The 19,776-nt window shown below is 38.4% G+C and overlaps 1 protein-coding gene across 1 annotated transcript; it reads right to left on the bottom strand.

Moving 5' to 3' along the window:
• Positions 1-2,142: 2,142 nt before the first annotated feature.
• Positions 2,143-11,125, bottom strand: LOC149775871 (uncharacterized). The gene is made up of 4 exons (XM_089943878.1): positions 10,951-11,125; positions 9,227-9,301; positions 2,862-2,963; positions 2,143-2,607 (listed from the first exon to the last, which is right to left on the bottom strand). The coding sequence occupies exons 1-4, from the start codon at positions 10,999-11,001 to the stop codon at positions 2,488-2,490; spliced, it is 348 nt and encodes a 115-aa protein (XP_089800004.1). The 5' UTR covers positions 11,002-11,125; the 3' UTR covers positions 2,143-2,487.
• Positions 11,126-19,776: the final 8,651 nt, after the last annotated feature.

The following is a 19,776-nucleotide window of genomic DNA, read 5'->3' as shown; positions in this document are numbered from 1 at the left end:
TGTCGGACTATTGCTACATTTTGTCAATACGTCCCAGCAGTGTCTTCAGTGTAACATAGTCATTTGGTTCTTTTAGAGCTAGGACTTATAAATGGGTTCGTATGCAATCTGAAATCAAATATGCATAAAACGCTGAATAGACAGGATCATTGAATTTATAAAGGTATCTCGGATAAAGCTAGTGTTGACAGTGTTTCATACTTGCTAACGTCATCCTGCTTTAATATCCAGCTTAAAATCGACTCTTCCATGGTATACAGATTTGGATGTGGTCGCTGCTGTAACGGTAATCTTTGACCATCCAGTGATGCTCCAAAAGCAGAGAAGAAGAATAAATTGTCAGATCTAATAGAGTATGTACTAGCATTAATACTTTCGATGGGTATTTCCTTGTATAAAGTAAAGTTATCAATAGTACAGTCTGTTTAAGATAATGTCGAGAGACCTACATGTTACAATTGGAGATTTAGCTAATGACAAAGTAGATGATGTTATTATATCTGTTGATAAATGTCAGTAAGATAATACAATTTGAGCACGTGAAACACAAGGTTTTACCAACAGATAGCATAACTTATTAATAAGAAAGTTGTAATGCTTCCTAACAATACATGTTATGTGCATTCTTAATGACCTGCTAGAAAATTAATGTTTCGTTGTCACAGACAGATGATTAACATACATTTCCGCTTATTCAGTTGAAGCATCAAGAAGCGGACAAAAGAGAGATTATTTAAGACATTTGTACTCCAAAGCTCTGTTTCGAATATAATCAATAACATCTTCAAACGAAATGTTGGTCTGTGTGAATGTTCAGACTTATGTATAAGTAAGAAAGAAGAAAGTAAAGCATTGAGACGGATTCATTCACTGGATCAAATACGATTGGTCATCTTTTCGAGTATAGCAATAAAACAGTTTAGGATCAATCAATTCTAAACCTGAATTGCTTCAGCAGAGGTAACTTATGTGGAGAGGCTCTGTCCATTCATGAAAATCTAATTATCTCATTATTTCGAATGAAGCTACCAAAATGTTTGTAATTCACAAAGGATGCCCTCATGTAGCGTATAAAACGAATTCACAAAAAGGCCACCATAGTAAACAAGTCCAGAGAGCCTACTGCAACAATCCCATCTTTGATAGCGTCTGACTGTGCAGCGGTATGTACTTGGCAATATATTCCACCATGACAAACACAAGTTCCTGCTCCAAAGGCATGCATTTCATTAAGATTTCGAAGTGTACAAATGAGTATGCGAAACGTGCACGAACTGTATAAGACACCAGCGTGCTGGCATACACACTTTGTAATTGATTGTCTCAAAGGTGTTTACATCTTTGTTCACAACACGTTGATTTTGCGTGTGGTAATTGATAAGGCGTGAAAATAATCTTATACTGTTTGCACAGTATTATCAAATGTCAATTATAATAATTTTAGGAAGAGAACTACAACCTTTAATTATTTTATAGAGCATGTGCTTATCTGACACCAAATGATTTACATATTATGTTGTTGTTGTGGCTGGACGCCATTCTTCAGCAAATGATAGGCTATCTATGGCGGCCATTTTATCTGGTGAAAAGAAACTCAAAAAACCTTGTAAAGAACCACCGATCCACGAGAAGTTACTGGCAAGCCTTCTCACATATCCACGTTAGCCGAGACCGAGGTTTCCACTCTTGTTGTAATAATAATAATAATAATAATAATAATAAGTAGTAGTAGTAGTATTAGTGGTAGTGATAGTGTATCTATTTGTATATAAGGACCCTGTGTTAGGCACTATTCCGTCCTAACTTTATTAAATATATTAGATAAATTCTGTACATAACACAGCTTACATAATTTGTGAAGCAAAGGTTTGAGTCACTATCTTCCGAACTACCTCTATGTATCCTTGGCAACTCTAGAAGATATGGCCACATTCATAACATAAATTTTAACACTCTGTGATATCCTTCTAGGATAACAGATACACGTTTCGTGTTTTCTTTGTATAAAAGTGAAAACGAGCAACTCACGCACGTTTGCTCCATTTAATAACAGAGTATTTGATCCAAAATGTGCTTGCTGTTATCTCTGTGACCTTCACATCTACTAGCAGGGTGAGCACGAAAAAAACCCAACAAATAAGGTATTCTTGAATATAGTTTTGGGATTGTAGTCCCATTTTAGCATTTATTGCACAATAAAATGGCATTCGAAATTTTAGATTAGGTATATTTATGTATAATTTTGTCGAATTCAAGTACTGTTGTAATAACTGATCCTTCTTCACCCGTAATAAGACCACCACCATAAAGTCACTCCATGGTCCACCGGGAATGACTTTAAGATATTGGTCACTTTCTCTTTTTATGGGTTGCACGAGACTGAACTTTAAAGCACCCATTTCTTACAGATTTGCTGTCTCGTTTAATATCAGAACACATAACTAGAGAAACACGTGTGGCATATATATCTCTTCAAAATTGCTTGCATTACATAACAGTGAAATATGTTGTGGATTGACGTCCACAGGCAGATACAAGGTGTGCATTCAGGGTACTATTGGTCACCTGTGTTCTGGTACCAGTGTCTATCAATCGCAAGAGCTTGACCTGTAAGAGAAACATTTTTCCTTCAGAAACTCCGATATAATTGAATTAAATTCCAGCCATGACATGTTTACAGAATTTAAATATACATATTCTCACATTAAAAAAATAATGAAGACCTTAACTTTAGATATGGCCTGTGACAAACATTGCATAAATGTACTGTAAGGAGGGAAAGAGGGATAATAATAATAATAATAATAATAATAATAATAATAATAATAATAATAATAATAATAAGTAATAGCTTAGTATACCTCCAGTTGTCTTATACCACTATTGGTGTGCACCTCAATTTTGTCTTGATCCGTGAGGGTGAAAATATAACAAGTATGCCCGCTGCGAATGATCATTTGCTTCTGAAAAGGAAAATCAGATCAAGAATTATGCAAAGTTGTGATCCTGATCTCTTCTTCGAAGGATCTTCATCTACTTCGCCGTGACAAAATTTCAAACGTCATGGCAGTGTAGATTTGTTTCAGATTCAGACACATTTACCTCCCGCCGTTCATTATCTTTTGAATCAATTGAACATTTTGAATCAGGTCTATGGAAAATCATATTTCTGCTTCTTCTTTGTCCTTGCAGATCTCGGAACTCCATTTGTCTTTTAATTTTGAAAAAAATTATTTATCAGGATTCGAACCCGTGACATCTGCTTTCTGTGGCCAAATCTCTAGACCTCTCAGCAAATGGTGCGTGTAATACTTCTTACTGACAGGAATATTTACTTTTAGTAATTTTGTTTTCCTTTTCTCTTTTCCGTTTTAAATGTCGCAAAGACGAGGCGATACTTTAGGCTACACCTAAACAATGCTTATACTAGGAGTATATTTATTTCCCACGACTCGGGCTTCTCGGAGTTATTCTATCCAGTTTCAGTGAAGAACGTGGATATTGCTGATACCCTCTTGTGTCAGTCTGTCTGTTCCAGTTGTACATCCTTGACAAATTTTGTGATCACTAGTACGATGACACCGCTTAGAGGATGTTAATGAGTGTACAGCAAATGTGTATTTGGTATAGAAGTGCAATAATGTTTTTTTCTTGGAGGGGGGTGGTGTCTTCAAGAAACATTTAGACAATCCAGTTCGCCATCGCTTCACTTTTAGGTTTTTATTGATATTTTGTAAGTCAAATGTGTGGTTTTCTGCACATGCGCATTACGGTTTTACATTTTTCCTCAATTCATTTTGGAGACCATTTCTTACAGTTGTCGAAAAATTTAGTACTGTTGACATTCATTTTTTATCGCTGCTCCTCCCAGCTAAATAAGTGGCTGGTGTAGATTTTAAAAAAAAAAACAAAAAAAAAACAAAAAAGAACAACATGTTTAATATTTCCCCATGCCCGTTTAGGGGAATATTTCTTGGAATTAACCTTGGATGAAAGGTCATTATTGAATATCTTTTCCAGCATACAATCAACACATGGTCTGTTTGGGCAGGGCGATATTTTGCCTTTCATGATTTTTGTTTTGTTCAGAAATCCATCCATAAAGTGGACAGCTTTCTGACAAACCCTTTGGATAAAAAGGTTACTTTTAAAATTCAGATCGCTGTCGCTTCTGCTCCGACATATGCTTGGTGCATTTGAATGAAATTTTGAAGGCTAGATATGCGCTTAGTTTAGATCATCGGTGAAGTATGTTTTCCTCAGGTACATATTTTAGAAATTTATTAAAAAATTTTCGAGGCGGAAAAAGAATTTTGAAAATTCAATTCGTTTATTTACTATTCATGAAACCATATGTTATATTATTCCTGAAGATTCATAGATGTGCAGGAAACATTCTGATATTTCATTGGTAAAAAGTCCCGATTTAATAGAAATGCGTAGTATATACTCAATCAAAGTCGACTCCTACTTAAAACTGCACAGACCCAGATCTGCCGTCCCAGCTTAAGCCTGTAGAGCTGGATCTGGCAATTTATTATGAGTAATCGGTAGAACAAGTAACATTATTCGAATACACACGAGAATTTGTATTGCTATTAGTTCGATTGTAAGCGAGTATAAATGGTTTCTTTATAAAGAAAACAATGTTGAAAAGAATATACATGAAGAATGAGCGATATAATTGAACTGGTGATAGAATCATTTTCTTTCCGGCTGACTTGAGAAATGATAAACAGCGATTTCATGGGAAACACTAGTGAAACTCGGTAATTTAATGAAAACTATTGATAAGTACGATTGCAATTCACCCATTTTAATGGCTACCGTCTTCAGTTGCATAATTTAAGGAGATAGATCGACGACAGTCTCTTATCACGCCCGCACACATATAGCTCATGCACGTAATTTGCATTTTGATTTATTTTTATGAAAACAATTTGGTTGAAGTACATGTCAGTAAACTACATATCGGTGATTAAAATTTGGTATTCGCAACGTGTACTTTCCTATAGCAAGATTTATCTGTCTTGGAAATCATTTTATTATTTGGTTATTGATAGACATGGAAAGAACCTAGGTTACTAAATGTGTTTTAAATTCTCAGGGGAAGAAGGCTAAAGAGATTTTAAAATATTTGAAAAGTTGGAAAACAGCCTGGCGGTAAACTACAAAAGGTGGAAATATCACGCTGAATTGTAGAGAAGTCAACAGTTCTGGAACACTGTTATTTCTTTTTAATTTTACAATTTTCAAACAAACATCGCGACTAAAATTACATTTCAAAATTGATTTACAAACTCAAATTCCAGTGTGCCAGAAAATTTAATCTTCTTAGCTACACATGACAAACAGTTCTAAATAACATTAATGATCTTCTTTGTAAAGATCTGTATAGAATAATGACAGAATAATCTTTGTTATATGTACTCTTTCATGAACCCAATGATTTTTTATCGAAACTTTGATTATTTCATTTTTTTGGTTCTGTTGTTATGCTAAATGATTTGCTAAACTTTCATCGATGTGATTTAATCAATTTATCTTGCAGATTTTAGTATAAAATTTATTTACAAAACGCATAGTCAAAAAGTGTAATAAAATAGCTTGAAAAAGATTAGATTATTTCTGTCAATTAAACATGACTAAATACCACAGGACAATAAGATATAGATCAGTCAAAGCAATGCACATTATCCATATTGATTTGGATACAATTGCAATTGTTTTAGGAGGTATTATACCTAAAAATGAGAGAATTCAGGGCAATTATAGATAGACTGCAGAATGAAATGCAGTACATACGGAACAATTTTAACGAAACGAAACCGTTGTAAATATTGCGGTAAAGCCAACGGAAGCAAAAATCAAATGTTCCGTGCACTGCTAAATACTTGATATTTATATCCCATAAAACGAGTAGTAAAAGCAAATTTGAATCAAGGTCAATGGACATTTTAATTGATGAACTCTTTTGTGACTAAATAATGTTTTCAAAGAACAAACTATTTTTAACAATTAGCTCTTTCTTTTCTTTGTTATGTCATGAAGTTTGTTTCAAAAGTCATTTATTTAACACAAAGATTGATACGGTTATCTCATATTATAATTTCTATATCAGGAATGCCTTGAGACTATCACAACGTTTGAATTGCCATGCCTATTGTTTATCTACACCTACGACCTTTTAGGAATGTAACAATGATATTATGTAGGCCTAATCCCTTGCTCTTTATATCCCGTGTTGTGCGACATCGATATAAACTTAAACTTTATGCTATGCTTAGGCTTCGCCTTTGTACTTTGTGTATCTTGAACGTATGCAGCTTAGGCAATGTTTCAAATCTGTATACAGCTGAGGACTTATCTCAGATTTGTATACAGCTTAGGGCTTGTCTCAAGTTTGTATACAGCTTAGGATTTGACTAAGGTGTTTTACAGCTTAAATACTTGACTCAGGTTTTTATACAGCTTAGGACATGTCTACAGTGTGTATGCAACTTTGGTCATGCCTCAAGTTTATAAGGGATGTAAGCAATATTAAAAAGCAATTTTAACATTGAAATGTGAAGTTTGTCAAAACAATGCCCTTTCCTTTTCCTCTAGTATCGAGAAGCGATTAATTCTCTGTATATTTGTTGTCCTGCTTTATTTGTTATATGTCCTCGTTAAGGAAAACATCAGTTGATCGTGTACAGGATAGCGTAATTATCATTATTCATGAGATTATTAAAAAGATATTGTGGCAACTAGCAAAGCAGGGATCAATGGAAAATAAATTCCATCGCATAACGTCGAATGAAGGATATAGCTAAAAAGACAGAGAAGTCAAGAGGATTTCAGTGTCGGGAAACAACAGAACGCTAAAGACGTAAAAGAGCACATAAGTAACATCTTCATTGGCATCAATACAGGCAGCGATTGGAGCAATGCCCTGGACTACAATAAATTGGATAAATTACATTACGATTGTCAGGAAATTATTATTTAGTAAAACAGTCAATGAATACAAAAATTTCAGAGAGGAATGACGTGTTTGTTTTAGTCAGGTAGGTCCACACGAGAAGAAAATTAAAAGAAGAAAGCTCGAAAAGTTTTATTCCAAACTCATTTGACAGATACAGTTAGACTGTACTGATTGCCCCCACTTGACCAGTGAATTAAACGAAAACAAAATAGCGACATTTTGCTGATCTACTAATTTGAAAACCAAATAACAATTAATACCATCAGCACTCAATTAATACCATCAGCACTCCGTTAAATGAAATACGAAATTTGACGACAAGATTAATCCTAGCACAAAATGTTTTGTTCACTTGCAAAAATGTCACCCAAGCATGCCTGTATAGATGCAATTTATTGAATAAAAGAAAATTACTAAACTAAATACTAATAAAGAAAAAGAAAATAGCGAAAGTTTCCATTAAATTATTATGTTGAATTTAAGTAAGGTGATACAAATCCTCAAAACTCATTACAATACAATTTAGATCGATGCAATTAATGGCTTGGTCGATGAATTTGCCCTATCCATGAACGAGTACGAGTGAGTAGATGAAGCATATAATAACACTGTTAGGGTAACCAAATGTGAGAATGAAAAACGTGTTACAATGTTGATTTCTTTAAGCAAGAGAAGCAGGTGTGCTATTACATTTGATTTGAAAAAACTATCGAGAAATGTCCTAATCTGAAAAGCAAATCTAGCAGGAAAACGTTCATTTGTAGTGTTTAGATTTCTTTCAACAACAAATTAACGCTGCAAAATAGTATGTGACATAACATGCATACGAATGGCGCCATGCCTAAAAAGAAGTTATGTCATTACATTCAAAATCTATCAACATTAAGTAAACTCTCTATTTGTCCATTTCTACAAGAATGGTGATTGAAAAGGTACAAGGACGGATCAGTAGCAAACCATCATTATGTAACAAGGCAATAAGATACTGATTGTTAAAGATTTTAGATGGGCAGCAAATGAGCAGATTAAGTAGAAGATTAAGTAGAAGAAAATTTCAAAAATATCCGGATTACAATTATAGTGTTTGCGTTTTAGAAGCCGATATAGACATAGCAATGATTAAGCTGTCATCTTCCTCATGAAAAAAAAATGGTGGCACCTCTCGAATTCGAGCTCTACAAATATCCATTTGGAAATGCAATGAAAACGAAATCAACTGAACCGACCTTCTGTGCACATAGTATAAAAATTTTGTTTTGATTCACTGCAGAAATTTAAAATTGTTCCTGCAGTTGAGATTACAACTAAATACGTACAATGATATGGCCTTTACAAACTATAAAAACTGATAAAATCAAATACGTATAAAAAAAAACTTGAAATAAATAAATATCTAAAGCTTAATACTTTAAATATTATGAATATATATGTTGTCACGGACTTGTGTTGGAATCGAGTAAATTGTTACTAATTTTTCATGTCTTCTAGAAGCTGATAAAGGAATGCATTGTACAAAGTCATTTATGGGTTTGAAATGTCATAACCCTATATCTACCGGAAGAAACGTTAACAACAAACATTTATGCTGACATTGAAAACAGAGGCTATGCTCATTCGGGTGATAAAACACAGAAGGTGAAAACTAACTACCGAATAAGCAATGGACTGAAAGAAAAGTTAAAACAATTAATGTTGCAGTTCAAAGTGGTCTATTAAATATTAAAATTATCAGCAGCTTCTAAATTCACAGCTGTACTCGAACAGCCGAGGAATTCCTCAACTGTTTTTTTCTTCAAGAATAGAATGATGCCAAGTTCCACTTCTTTCATACATGTATGTTCTTTTCGTTCTTTTTACTACCTATATCTCTTTTACAAGATTATGAATCGTTAAAGTCGTAAAGCATAAAGATTTCAAGATAGAATACAAAATGGCTTTAAATGAAGTCACAGCAATTCCAATCTTCAATTTTACTTCTTTCGGTGGCTTATATCAGATCACGAACATATATTTTTCCTGGTACGTTATATATATATATATAAAAGATACTTTTGCGTAGCCCTCCATATAAAAGGGAACTACTCATTATGAACACTTCAACTTCAAGGTAGATTTTTCTCATAGAGCATTCATAGTAAACTCTATGAGTTGGGCACATGATGCACAAAGCGCAAACTTTTATAATCCCATAAATATCCTTTATATATAGTTTTTACCGTCTGTGTACTGTATATGGAGATAAAAAGGAAAGCTAATTACGGTATAGGTTTCGTAGTAGAAGTAAAGTCCATCGGTAATTGGCGGTGCATGGGTTACGTGATGTGTCGTTGTGTCCTGTAAAGAAGAATGAAGAGATATGAAATTCTGGAAATAGCTTCTCTATCTTTATCTGAGTGAAAATGAAATTATTGCAGATATCAAACGAATGCTCATTTGATATTAGCTGTATCAAGCTCGCTAGGTAATAATGAGCCTTAAGTAGCTAAACTTTAATAAATTTAGGTTGCATAGAGAACAAAAATATCTCATGAAGAAAAATATTTCATTTAACAAACTCCTAACGGATTCATAAAGCGGCTTTAAGTAAATTTTGCTTTATCCTGATAAATTTACCCTGAGAGGCATAGTGACATCAACGATCGTTTATTGTTAATGAATGTGTTAAAGAATACTTATCGATATATATGTATTTTGAGGATTACTCCTTCAAAATTATGTACTGACATAAAAGGACATTTCACATCCTCGATCATATTTCCGACTTTGGGGCATGTAGCCAGATCAATACAGAATACACATTGAATGATATGCTCACATTAATCGGCCGGCATTACGAATGATAAACAAAGTACAACCAACCCTACTCTACCTCGAGGTTATTAGTCAGGAGAAGTTCGTCGCAGATTTGAGATTCAAATTATTTTCCTTTGTTACATATGCATATATACAAGAAACGTGAAATGTATGAGATAATACATTGGTTTTCTTGGGTTTTAGAAACGTTGTTAATGAACTGCTTAATGCTACTACTTAATGAGGAACAACCTCGGCTCACACGTAAAAGATTAAGGTAACTTTTTAAACTCTAGTCTTTCTACGTCTTTTGTTCGAGTATTGCAAGTCGAATGCAATCTGAACATATTTACCAGTACGTTAATAATAATAATAATAATAATAATAATAATAATAATAATAACAAGCAGAATAATTTAGTGCAAGCCCTTTTTCACTTTCTGAGAATATTGGTATGGGAAGGAAGGTATAATCAGCAGGCTGGCAACACATCTAAACAGGGACTGGATGTGGAATTGGTGACACCGTAGTTTGCACCTCTTTGGTCCCGGTAACGATTATTGCATGCCACACATGCAAAGGTGAGTTATGGTCTTTTGAAATAAGGTAGGTTTCTCCAGGTTGTTCGCTTTCCTCTATTTCAAATACAACTTTAAACTAACATATGAGAGCCCGTTACATAATTACAAACTTTTGAATAATCGACGTCAGATAAACATAGTTTAGGAGAAATGTAGTTGAATATCAATGACACAGCCTCAATAGAAATTACCAATACTAGTGATTACCATACACAATATCGATATTTTGCTTACATTAAGACTATGTTGAGCAAGCCTAATACTTTATTTCCTCAGAGAAGATTGATTGATTGATTGTTTTTTTTTGGTTTTTTTTAACGGCGCATCAGCACTCTTAGGCTATTTAGCGCCAAACAAGAGAAGTGTGGCTGATTAATATCCAAGAAGGAAATGGGTTCACAAATTAAGACATCGATGATAAATGAATCAATCGTCGCAAACAGAAATGGTCTGGGAAAAATATCAATTTTCAACCACATATCCCTTCTTCTACATTAATGATGTAATATGCTTTCAAAAACACTTATGAAGATAGCATACAGTCTTCTTCCCACTAAAACAAAATTAAAAACAACAATAAAAGATGAAAGAGGAAAACAAATTATATACCTGTGAAAGTGAATTTCCAATTACAACGACAATTAGAATCAAAAACTTCATCTTGACTCTCGAGAGATTTGGCTTCTATACTTGCTATCTCAGCCTTGGAACAACTGACGCATCTGAGACAAAATGTGCAGAATTATACGTTCGTCTGACGACGATTTCTGAACCTTTCTTATCAAGCGAGCTATGACTTCTGATTCCAATTCGTCTTGCTTTAGACACAGATAAGAATCTTCCATCATCTAACTTAGACCTCTGATTGCAATACGACGTGCTTTGACATAGAAAATAATCTTCTGCCTGTCTATTATTACAGTGCAATAACGTGGAACTCTCTGAACACTTATCAAATATCATTAGGTACACGCCAGTAAGTGACTGAACAAAAACGGCATGAAACAGTTATCCGGTAGTTTAAAATAATATAAAACTGACCCAATTAGCGCAAAATTCGTCTGTTCAAAACTATTTTAATTTCTGTTTAAAACTCGTATTGACTTAACACATTGACACATTTGAGACATAAACGTCCGATACTAACTAAAATCACGCTGCATATTTTTCTTTTAATTTCCAGATCCTACTGAATGTGATGAGTTTTCAAAGTTCGATCGCTGTGCATATGAAATGCCCTTATCTACATGAGCAGTGAATGGGGTGAGATTAGCGACAATGGGAATTAGCATTAAAAACACCCCCTGGGTAAGATTAGCGACAGTGGAAATTTAACATGGGGAATAGAGTTTGGGTCTGTCTAGGGACAAGGGGAATTGAACATGGGAATAGAGTTTGGGTTTGTCTAGGGACAAAGGGGAATTGAACATGGGATTTTTTTTATAAAAAAAAAATAAAAAAAGGGGTAGGCAATCGAAAGGCTATCTCTTTTCGAGAAAAGTGTGTGGCCCTGAAAAGGGCCTTTGGTTTTATGTTGATATTAATATTAACATAGACGGCATCTGTCACATCTTCTTCTTCTTAAACTCCTTCTAACTGCAGGTCCATACACAAGTACCCTCTTGAGGCATCCTTGTCTTTCTATGTAAACTCTTCTCATCCATACACTAGTATATGTCCTATCAACAACAGTCCACTTGGATCGGACATACATGGGTATGTCCGTCCTAAACATCATTGAAGACACAAGGGTGGATGATTCAACTGTGGTCCACATCGTGAGGCTCCGAGAACAGGTGAATCAATGCACTGAACTGCGCTTATTTATAGGGAGAGGAAGGATTGAAACGGATTGAGTTCATTGACCAATCCAAACACGCGTGACAAAATTCAGTCAGCCCGCATCCAATCCGAAGAGAGCAGTCTGTGACGTCACGTGGTCTATATAGATTCGCTAGCGCCTGTGTGCAGTCAATCGATGCGAGACAGTGATTCAACATGACGGAAACTCAGAAAACGATTCACTGGGGTGCACCAGCAGTGGAGACCGCCCAAGGGAACCCGGACTTACTTTCAGAAGAGGTACATTGGGATTTTGTGGATTTTCTTACTTCGCAAGAATTTGTTCCGGAACCTTCGTCTCATTCTTCATTACCGCACGTGGAGAATTTTAGACAGAGACAGAAAGAAGAATTGGAGAAATTTATGCAACGACAAAAGGAAGCGGAACAAGCTTTTCTCCTACAGCAACAGGAACAGCAACAAGAAGAGGTAAGAAAAAAACAACAACAAGAAGTAGCAGCAAAGAAACAAGAGGGTGAAAATCAAACGGCCACGGTACTGTTGGACATTTTAGCGGAGTTAAGAAGTCTGAAACAAATGTATCAGACTTCTTTATCACGACCGAAGAGAATACGACCTTCCCGAGCTAAACACGCCAACCCTGTGACTAAGCCTATCGTACCACCTTAGTGATTTCAACCCAATCATCATCATCAGAAGTAGGCCTCGGCCGTGGCAAAGGCTCAAGGCAGTTGAAGTTGATTGCTTAAACTCCCCCTACACCAAAAAAGGCCCTTTTCAGGGCTACCCACTTCTATCGAAAAGAGATAGCCTTTCAATTTGCCAATAACTCAAAAATCAACAAAAAAACCCATTTTACCCTTATAGTACATGTCTGTGTATGAGTGCGTGAGTGTAGTTTCTTATTTAAAATGAAAACTCAAAGACACTTACCTTATATAATTAATGTATTCTTTTCTCCATAGTTACAATCCAATTCACAATTCACAACAGAACACTTTATAAATTACATTCACTTCTTCTGTTGCTTTTTTTTTACTCTCTCTTTTTTTCAATTTCTTCACCGTCACAGTCTTTTCCTCTTCTTCCTCCTCACTTTCTTCCCTTCTTCTTTTCTTCTCCTGTTTCTTTTTCTTCACCTGGCTGCTTTCTTCCTCTGAAGAATCTCTCTCTGCTTCTGAAGAATCCCTCTTTTCTTCCGACTCCTCTTGTTTCTTTTTTGGGCAATCTGGAGACCAATGTCCTTTTTCTTGACAATAATAACAGGTATCTTGACTTTTGTCTTTTCTAGCCCCTGTTTTTGTTCTTTTTTGACGGTCTGGACACTCTGAAGACCAATGCCCTTTCTTCTGACAGATATAGCAAGTATCTTGACTTTTATCTCGAAAGGAAGGAGAGTAGTCCGTCGGCTGGTCTGAAGAGAATTTTCTAATGACCCCTCGCAAAGCTCTGATGAAACGTTCCATCTGGGTAGTCTCTTCCATCGTTGTGCTCGGTTTGAGAGTGAAATGAATAGTGAAAGGACAAGACACACACCATTTTTATATACGCTGGTTTGCCATGACTATAAATTAGTCTATGGCGTTTAAACTTGAGTCATTTGACGTTTTGCACTCAAGATGAAACGATCCTATTCATTCGAGAAGAAAGAAGAAGAAAGTAAGAGGCAGAAACGTGATCTATCGCCTCGTACCAGAGCTGAAGTCTTGGCACAAATTCATGCCAGTGATTTTGAAGAGGACATGAGTGAACCAGAATCCGAACCCTCTAAACAAAGTTCACCACCCTTAGTCAACCCTCAAAAGTACTATTCCATTCGAGAGACGGAAGACGGAACGTCCCTCTAGAAAATTTAGAACCACGGCTTACAAATACACAGTGAAGTTTAAAGATTTCAAGTCCGACGTACCATTGGAGAAAGCAGAAGGGTTTATCACCGAGATGTGGGATTCCTTGCTCACCGCACTCAAGCGACAATGTCAACCCAAAGAAGACGATCGCTTGACACTATCCATAGATCACGACAGCTTGAAATCCCGATTGGATCGAGTTTAGCAGACCCGCAGAACTAACCCCTTCCAAAGTCATGGACAAGATTCAACACGTACAACAATCTAATGACCAGTTTGACATCACCGATGGTAAAGCCACACTGAAAATGGCCCACATCTCTCCTCCTCAAGGGACCGGACAACGCAATAAGGTGTTATTGGTGAACGACCTTCGCAACACCAAAAAGAGTCTCGTCCAAATTCACAATTCTCAAGACCAGATGTGTTTAGCCCGAGCCATCGTTGTGGGACGAACCTATGCCAACAAGAACGACACGGTAGAATGGAAAAGAGCCTGGAAAACTATTCAATGATCCAAACAACGAAACGAAGCAGAACTCCTGTTACAACAAGCCGGACTGTCCAAAGACACACCTTGTGGCATTCCTGAGATGCAGAAATTGCAAGATGTCCTAGCTCCACTCTACATCTTGAAAGTGCACCCTCAAGAAATGCGCGGACCTCTGTTGTTTCGAGGGAAAGACTTTAAGGACGGAAAATACATTCATGTCTATTATCATGATGACCATTTCGATACCATTACCACTATCACTGGATTCCTGGGATACAGTTATTACTGTGAGAGATGTGACTATGGCTATAACAATCGAGAGCAACACAAACATTCCGGATGGAAATGCCCAGGATGTTTGGCCTCTCCACCCTGTCTGAGCGAAGGACAACAAAGAGTACATTGTCCTGCTTGTCTGCGCACGTTTGTCAGCCCTGCCTGTTACCAACATCTGAAGACGCAAGGTTCACAGCAGAAATGTGCTTATCAACTGCTGCGATTGTGCCCTACGTGTCGACAAGGCCTACGTGCCAACAGTACCAAGGCACACGTATGTTCAGGAAAGAAAAAATGTCACATTTGTCACCACATCGTGGACCTGCAACACGAATGCTACGTGCAAAAATACCAATCCCCACCAGAGAAAGAGGACAGTCACAAGAAGAAAGGCAATTTCATCTTTTTCGATTTCGAATGCATGCAAGTGACTGGCATTCACATTCCTAATTTCTGCGTGGCTCATCGAGCGTGCGAGAAGTGCATTCAAGAACCTATCTTCAGTCATTGCCCTCACTGCAGCAAGATTCCCGGAGGGCGTGAAAATATCTTTCGAGGACCGAACACGTTAGCCGATCTTGCCTAATGGGTCTTAGATCCCATCGACAAGACGTGGAGCCAAGAGGACATCGAACATTACGGAGATTGTCATCGTCATGCCACGGTGATGGCTCACGATTTCTCCGGATACGATGGACAGTTTCTTCTCAGATACTATACGGAACAAGGAACCGAACGTCCTAAAGTCACTTTGAACGGAGCCAAAATCATTTTCATGCAAGTGGGACAAGTGCAGTTTAAAGATTCGATGAGCTATTTTGGCCATGCCTTTGAGTCGAATGCCTAAAACGTTTGGAATGACAGAAATGGCTAAAGGGTACTTTCCACACTTTTTCAATACGGAAGCCAATCAACACGCCGTTCTACCCCATTTGCCTGAGGCTCACTATTACGACCCCGACAACATGCGTACCGAACAACGAGAAGCTTTCTACGCTTGGTACCAGACTCACGCCTCCGACCCTTTCGACTTTCAGGAAGAAATGCTAAAGTATTGTCGTTCCTACGTGGACATTTTACGGCGTTGCTGTGGGAAATTTCGAGAACTGTTCATGGAACACGGAGGGGTCGATCCTTTGAAAGAGGCTTGCACCATTGCCAAAGCGTGTTCCTTACTGTATCGACAACGATTCATGCCTGAAAACACCGTGGCTGTCATCTTTCCTCAAACGACCCACTATGTCAAACGTCAATACTCGGTCAAAGTCCTACGTTGGTTACATTACTTGTGCGACAAGGAAGATAAATGGATTCAGCATGCCCGCAACGGAGGAGGCGAAAAGACCATCGGAACGTATTCGGTCGATGGATGGGACTTAGAAAACCCCAAGATCGTGTACGAGTTTAACGGTTGCTTATTTCACGGATGTCCCGTCTGTTACCCTGATCGTAGCACTAAAAATCAGTTTTTACAACGAACCATGGAAGACTTGTACCAGGCCACTTGTCAGCGACGCCTAAAGTTAGAACAGCAAGGATACCAAGTGGTGGAAATGTGGGAACACGAGTACGATCACCGTATGAAAACCGATCCCGAGTTTAAACGTGCCGTGGAAAGTTACAAGCTGATGGACCCCCTAAACCCGAGGGATAGTTTGTACGGAGGAAGGACCAATGCCACCTGTTTGCTGTACCAAGCCGACGAAGAGAAAGGAGAAGAAATCAAATATTTGGACGTGTGTTCGCTGTATCCTTACGTATGCAAATATTCTCGCTTTCCTGCAGGGCACCCACAATTGTTCACGGAACACATCGACCTAAAAAACATTCGACAATACGAAGGCTTGATCAAGTGCAAAGTTTTGCCTCCCACGAACCTATACCATCCCGTCTTACCTCACCATTGCCAAGGCAAACTGACGTTTCCTTTGTGCCGTACTTGTGCCGAAACGTGCAACCAAGACCAACCTTGTCAGCACACCCAGGAAGAACGTGCCTTGACGGGAACCTGGGTCAGCGTAGAATTGTTCAAAGCTCTGGACATGGGATACCAACTGTTAGAAGTGTACGAAATTTGCCACTTTCCCAAGACACAACAATACCACAAGGGTGACCGAGTCAGAAAGGCATTTTCGCAGACTACGTGGATGCCTTTTTGAAACTGAAGCAAGAAGCCAGCGGCTATCCTTCCTGGTGTCACACTTCCGAAGATGAAAAGACATTCAAAGAGAAATACTATGAACAAGAAGGCATCTCTTTAGACCACATCGAGAAAAACGAAGGCAGGCGGTCGTTTGCCAAAGTGATGTTAAATTGCTTGTGGGGTAAAATGGCACAACGACCGTGTTTACCCAAGACGGAATATTTGACAGAACCTTCCCGCTACTTTCAGATGATTCACGACAAAACCAAATACATGAAACACGTGGACGTCGTTCGCGAGGATTTGATCTTAGGTCAATTACGAAGAAGATCTGGACTTTGTACAAGACGACCCCTTTGGAAATGTCATCATTGCGGCTTACGTGACAGTTCATGCTCGCTTAAAATTGTACGAAGCTTTAGAACTGTTAGGGGAACGTGTCCTGTACTTTGACACGGACAGTTGCATTTACATCCATCACCCGAGTCAACAGCACCCTGACGTCGAAGGAGACCGTTTAGGAGCCTGGACAGACGAACATCCCGACGACAAGATTCTAAGTTTCGTCAGTGGTGGTCCCAAAAATTACGGCTACGAATACCGGGACCCACAAGGAGAATTGCACACGACGTGTAAAGTGAAAGGATTGACTCTGAATTAATTATCGTACCAGTCGTGTGGTGAACGTTGGGGTATTGAAAGAAGCCTTGCAATCGGGAGAGGATGGAAACTTTAAAGTGACCACCTATCAACCCAACAAGATTGTACGTTTACCCACTCACCACATCGTCAGTCGATCCTTGGAAAAAGTCTATCAAATCGTGTACCAGAAGCGAGTGCGACTTTCCAATCATTTCACCTTACCGTATGGACACGTCGGTATTGGTCTGAATATAAAAAGGAACCATAGGCAAGATCAATAGTTCATTGTGACTACCAAGACCGAGCGAATAAGATGAATACTTTCAGAGAAACACAAAACAAGTTTAGACAGGCACAATTCAAGTGTGGGGCTTCTGAATTGGAATGCGATTGTGAGCCTTGCGACTTTTCAACCTGTGTTAGTGACGGTGCCAGAAGAACCCGTCACCCAGGACAGGACTGTCGTGGACAGGCCTGAAAGACCCTTTCGGGAGGACACTTGTGTGACCTTACCCCCTATAGAACTGGTCAGAACATTACCCAAAACATGTTGTACAGACACTTGTGTTTATTCCACGTTGGTGGTTATCATATGCCTTTTATCCTTGTACTTAAGCCTTTGGCTTTTATGTAATTTTTTGTCTTTCGTATTCATGTTTGAAACATTCAATAAACGTGTTCTGAAAAAAAGTATATAAACTCTCGTCTTGTTTGTTTTCGTGTCACAAGTGACATTCCAGACACTATGGCTACCTCTGCTGTCTCTGCTCCCTCTTCCTCCACTGTCAAAGTCATCGACGAACACTTAGATCGTGCCAGTTGGGAGGCTTTGTATCTTCGCCATCCTTTTAACATGCTCATTGCTGGACCTAGCGGTTCAGGCAAAACCGAATTCGTCAAACGTTTGATCGAACATAAACATCATTTGATCGATCGGCCACCTCAACGGATCGTGTGGTGTTACAAAGAGTGGCAATCGGCGTACAGCCTCTTGCGAGAAAGTCAAGGCGATTTCATCTTGTTTGTGGAAGGCATTCCTAAAGAAGACGACGGCATCGTCTCTGACTCCCGTCAAACCCATTTGGTCATTTTCGACGACATGTTAGGAGAAGACGAAGAAGAAATTAAATTGTGGTTCACGCGCAAAGGGCATCACCGTAATGCCAGTGTCGTTTACATCACCCAAAATTTGTTTCAAGAAAGTAAAGCCCATCGTACCATCAGTCTCAATGCGCATTACGTGGTCTTGTTTAAAAGCCCTCGAGATAAATGGCAAGTGCAAGTCTTAGCCAAACAGTTAGGGCCACCTTGGCTGACTCAGGCGTACGACGATGCCACTCAAACTCCACACGCCTATTTACTCGTCGATTTGAAACCTACGACCCCCGAGGATTTGCGATTTCGTACCCACTTGTTTCACCACTGGTGCCAAGACGGAGGGCCTGTCCTGTACACGTCTCCGTCCTCGACTTAATTTCACTCCACAAAAAAAATCTATAAAAACATCAGACCCTTTTCGTCTGTCTCACACACATTTTGAACATGACGTCCCTTCAGTCGCATCTTCCCGTCAAATTGATTCGTGCCTTATATGGCATCAGTCGAGAAAAAAATCCACAAACACGAGCTCGTGTCTTAGAATCTAGTCTCAAAGAAGTCTTACGATGGTTCACGGTGACGGCACGTCAATTACTCCAAGGAATCATTCAGATTCCTCATCAAACCAAACGCTTTTTTGATCGAAACAAAGTCGCTTTGACCCAACTGGCCGATCCCCGCATCGACACTCAAACCAAAAAACAAATCATTTTGAAACCTGGAGGAAGCGGTACTCTAGGAGGGGTCATCATTCGCTCTCTCTTAAGATGGGATCCTAATGACCCCAAACTTCTCCCCAAGAAAAAAGTCAAACGAAGCTCCAAGAAGAACAAAAAGACCAGGTACCCAAGGAGAACTTCTCCAGTGGCGGGACCCTGCTCTTACCAGACGCCACCCCGGAAAAAGAAAAGAAGCCCCCAGAAAAAGAAAAGTCCACAGAAGAGAACTAGTCGCAAGAGAGGCAGAACGCAACTTTACACTCGCAAACCACGACCTGCCACGGCGGTGACTGCGTCTTCGGCATCCTCAAGTTCATCCACTTCTCCGTTGATGACACCAAGAACTGAAGAGTACTTGGAGACGTTGATCACACCAAGAACATCTCCGTTGATGACCCCAAGAAGAACTTC

The sequence above is a fragment of the Sinohyriopsis cumingii genome, chromosome 19 (genome assembly GCF_028554795.1).
Source record: "Sinohyriopsis cumingii isolate HCF-2022 chromosome 19, ASM2855479v2, whole genome shotgun sequence".
Lineage (NCBI taxonomy): Eukaryota > Metazoa > Mollusca > Bivalvia > Unionida > Unionidae > Sinohyriopsis > Sinohyriopsis cumingii.
Note: the sequence above shows the minus strand (reverse complement) of the source record. Positions and strands in the feature narration are given on the sequence as shown.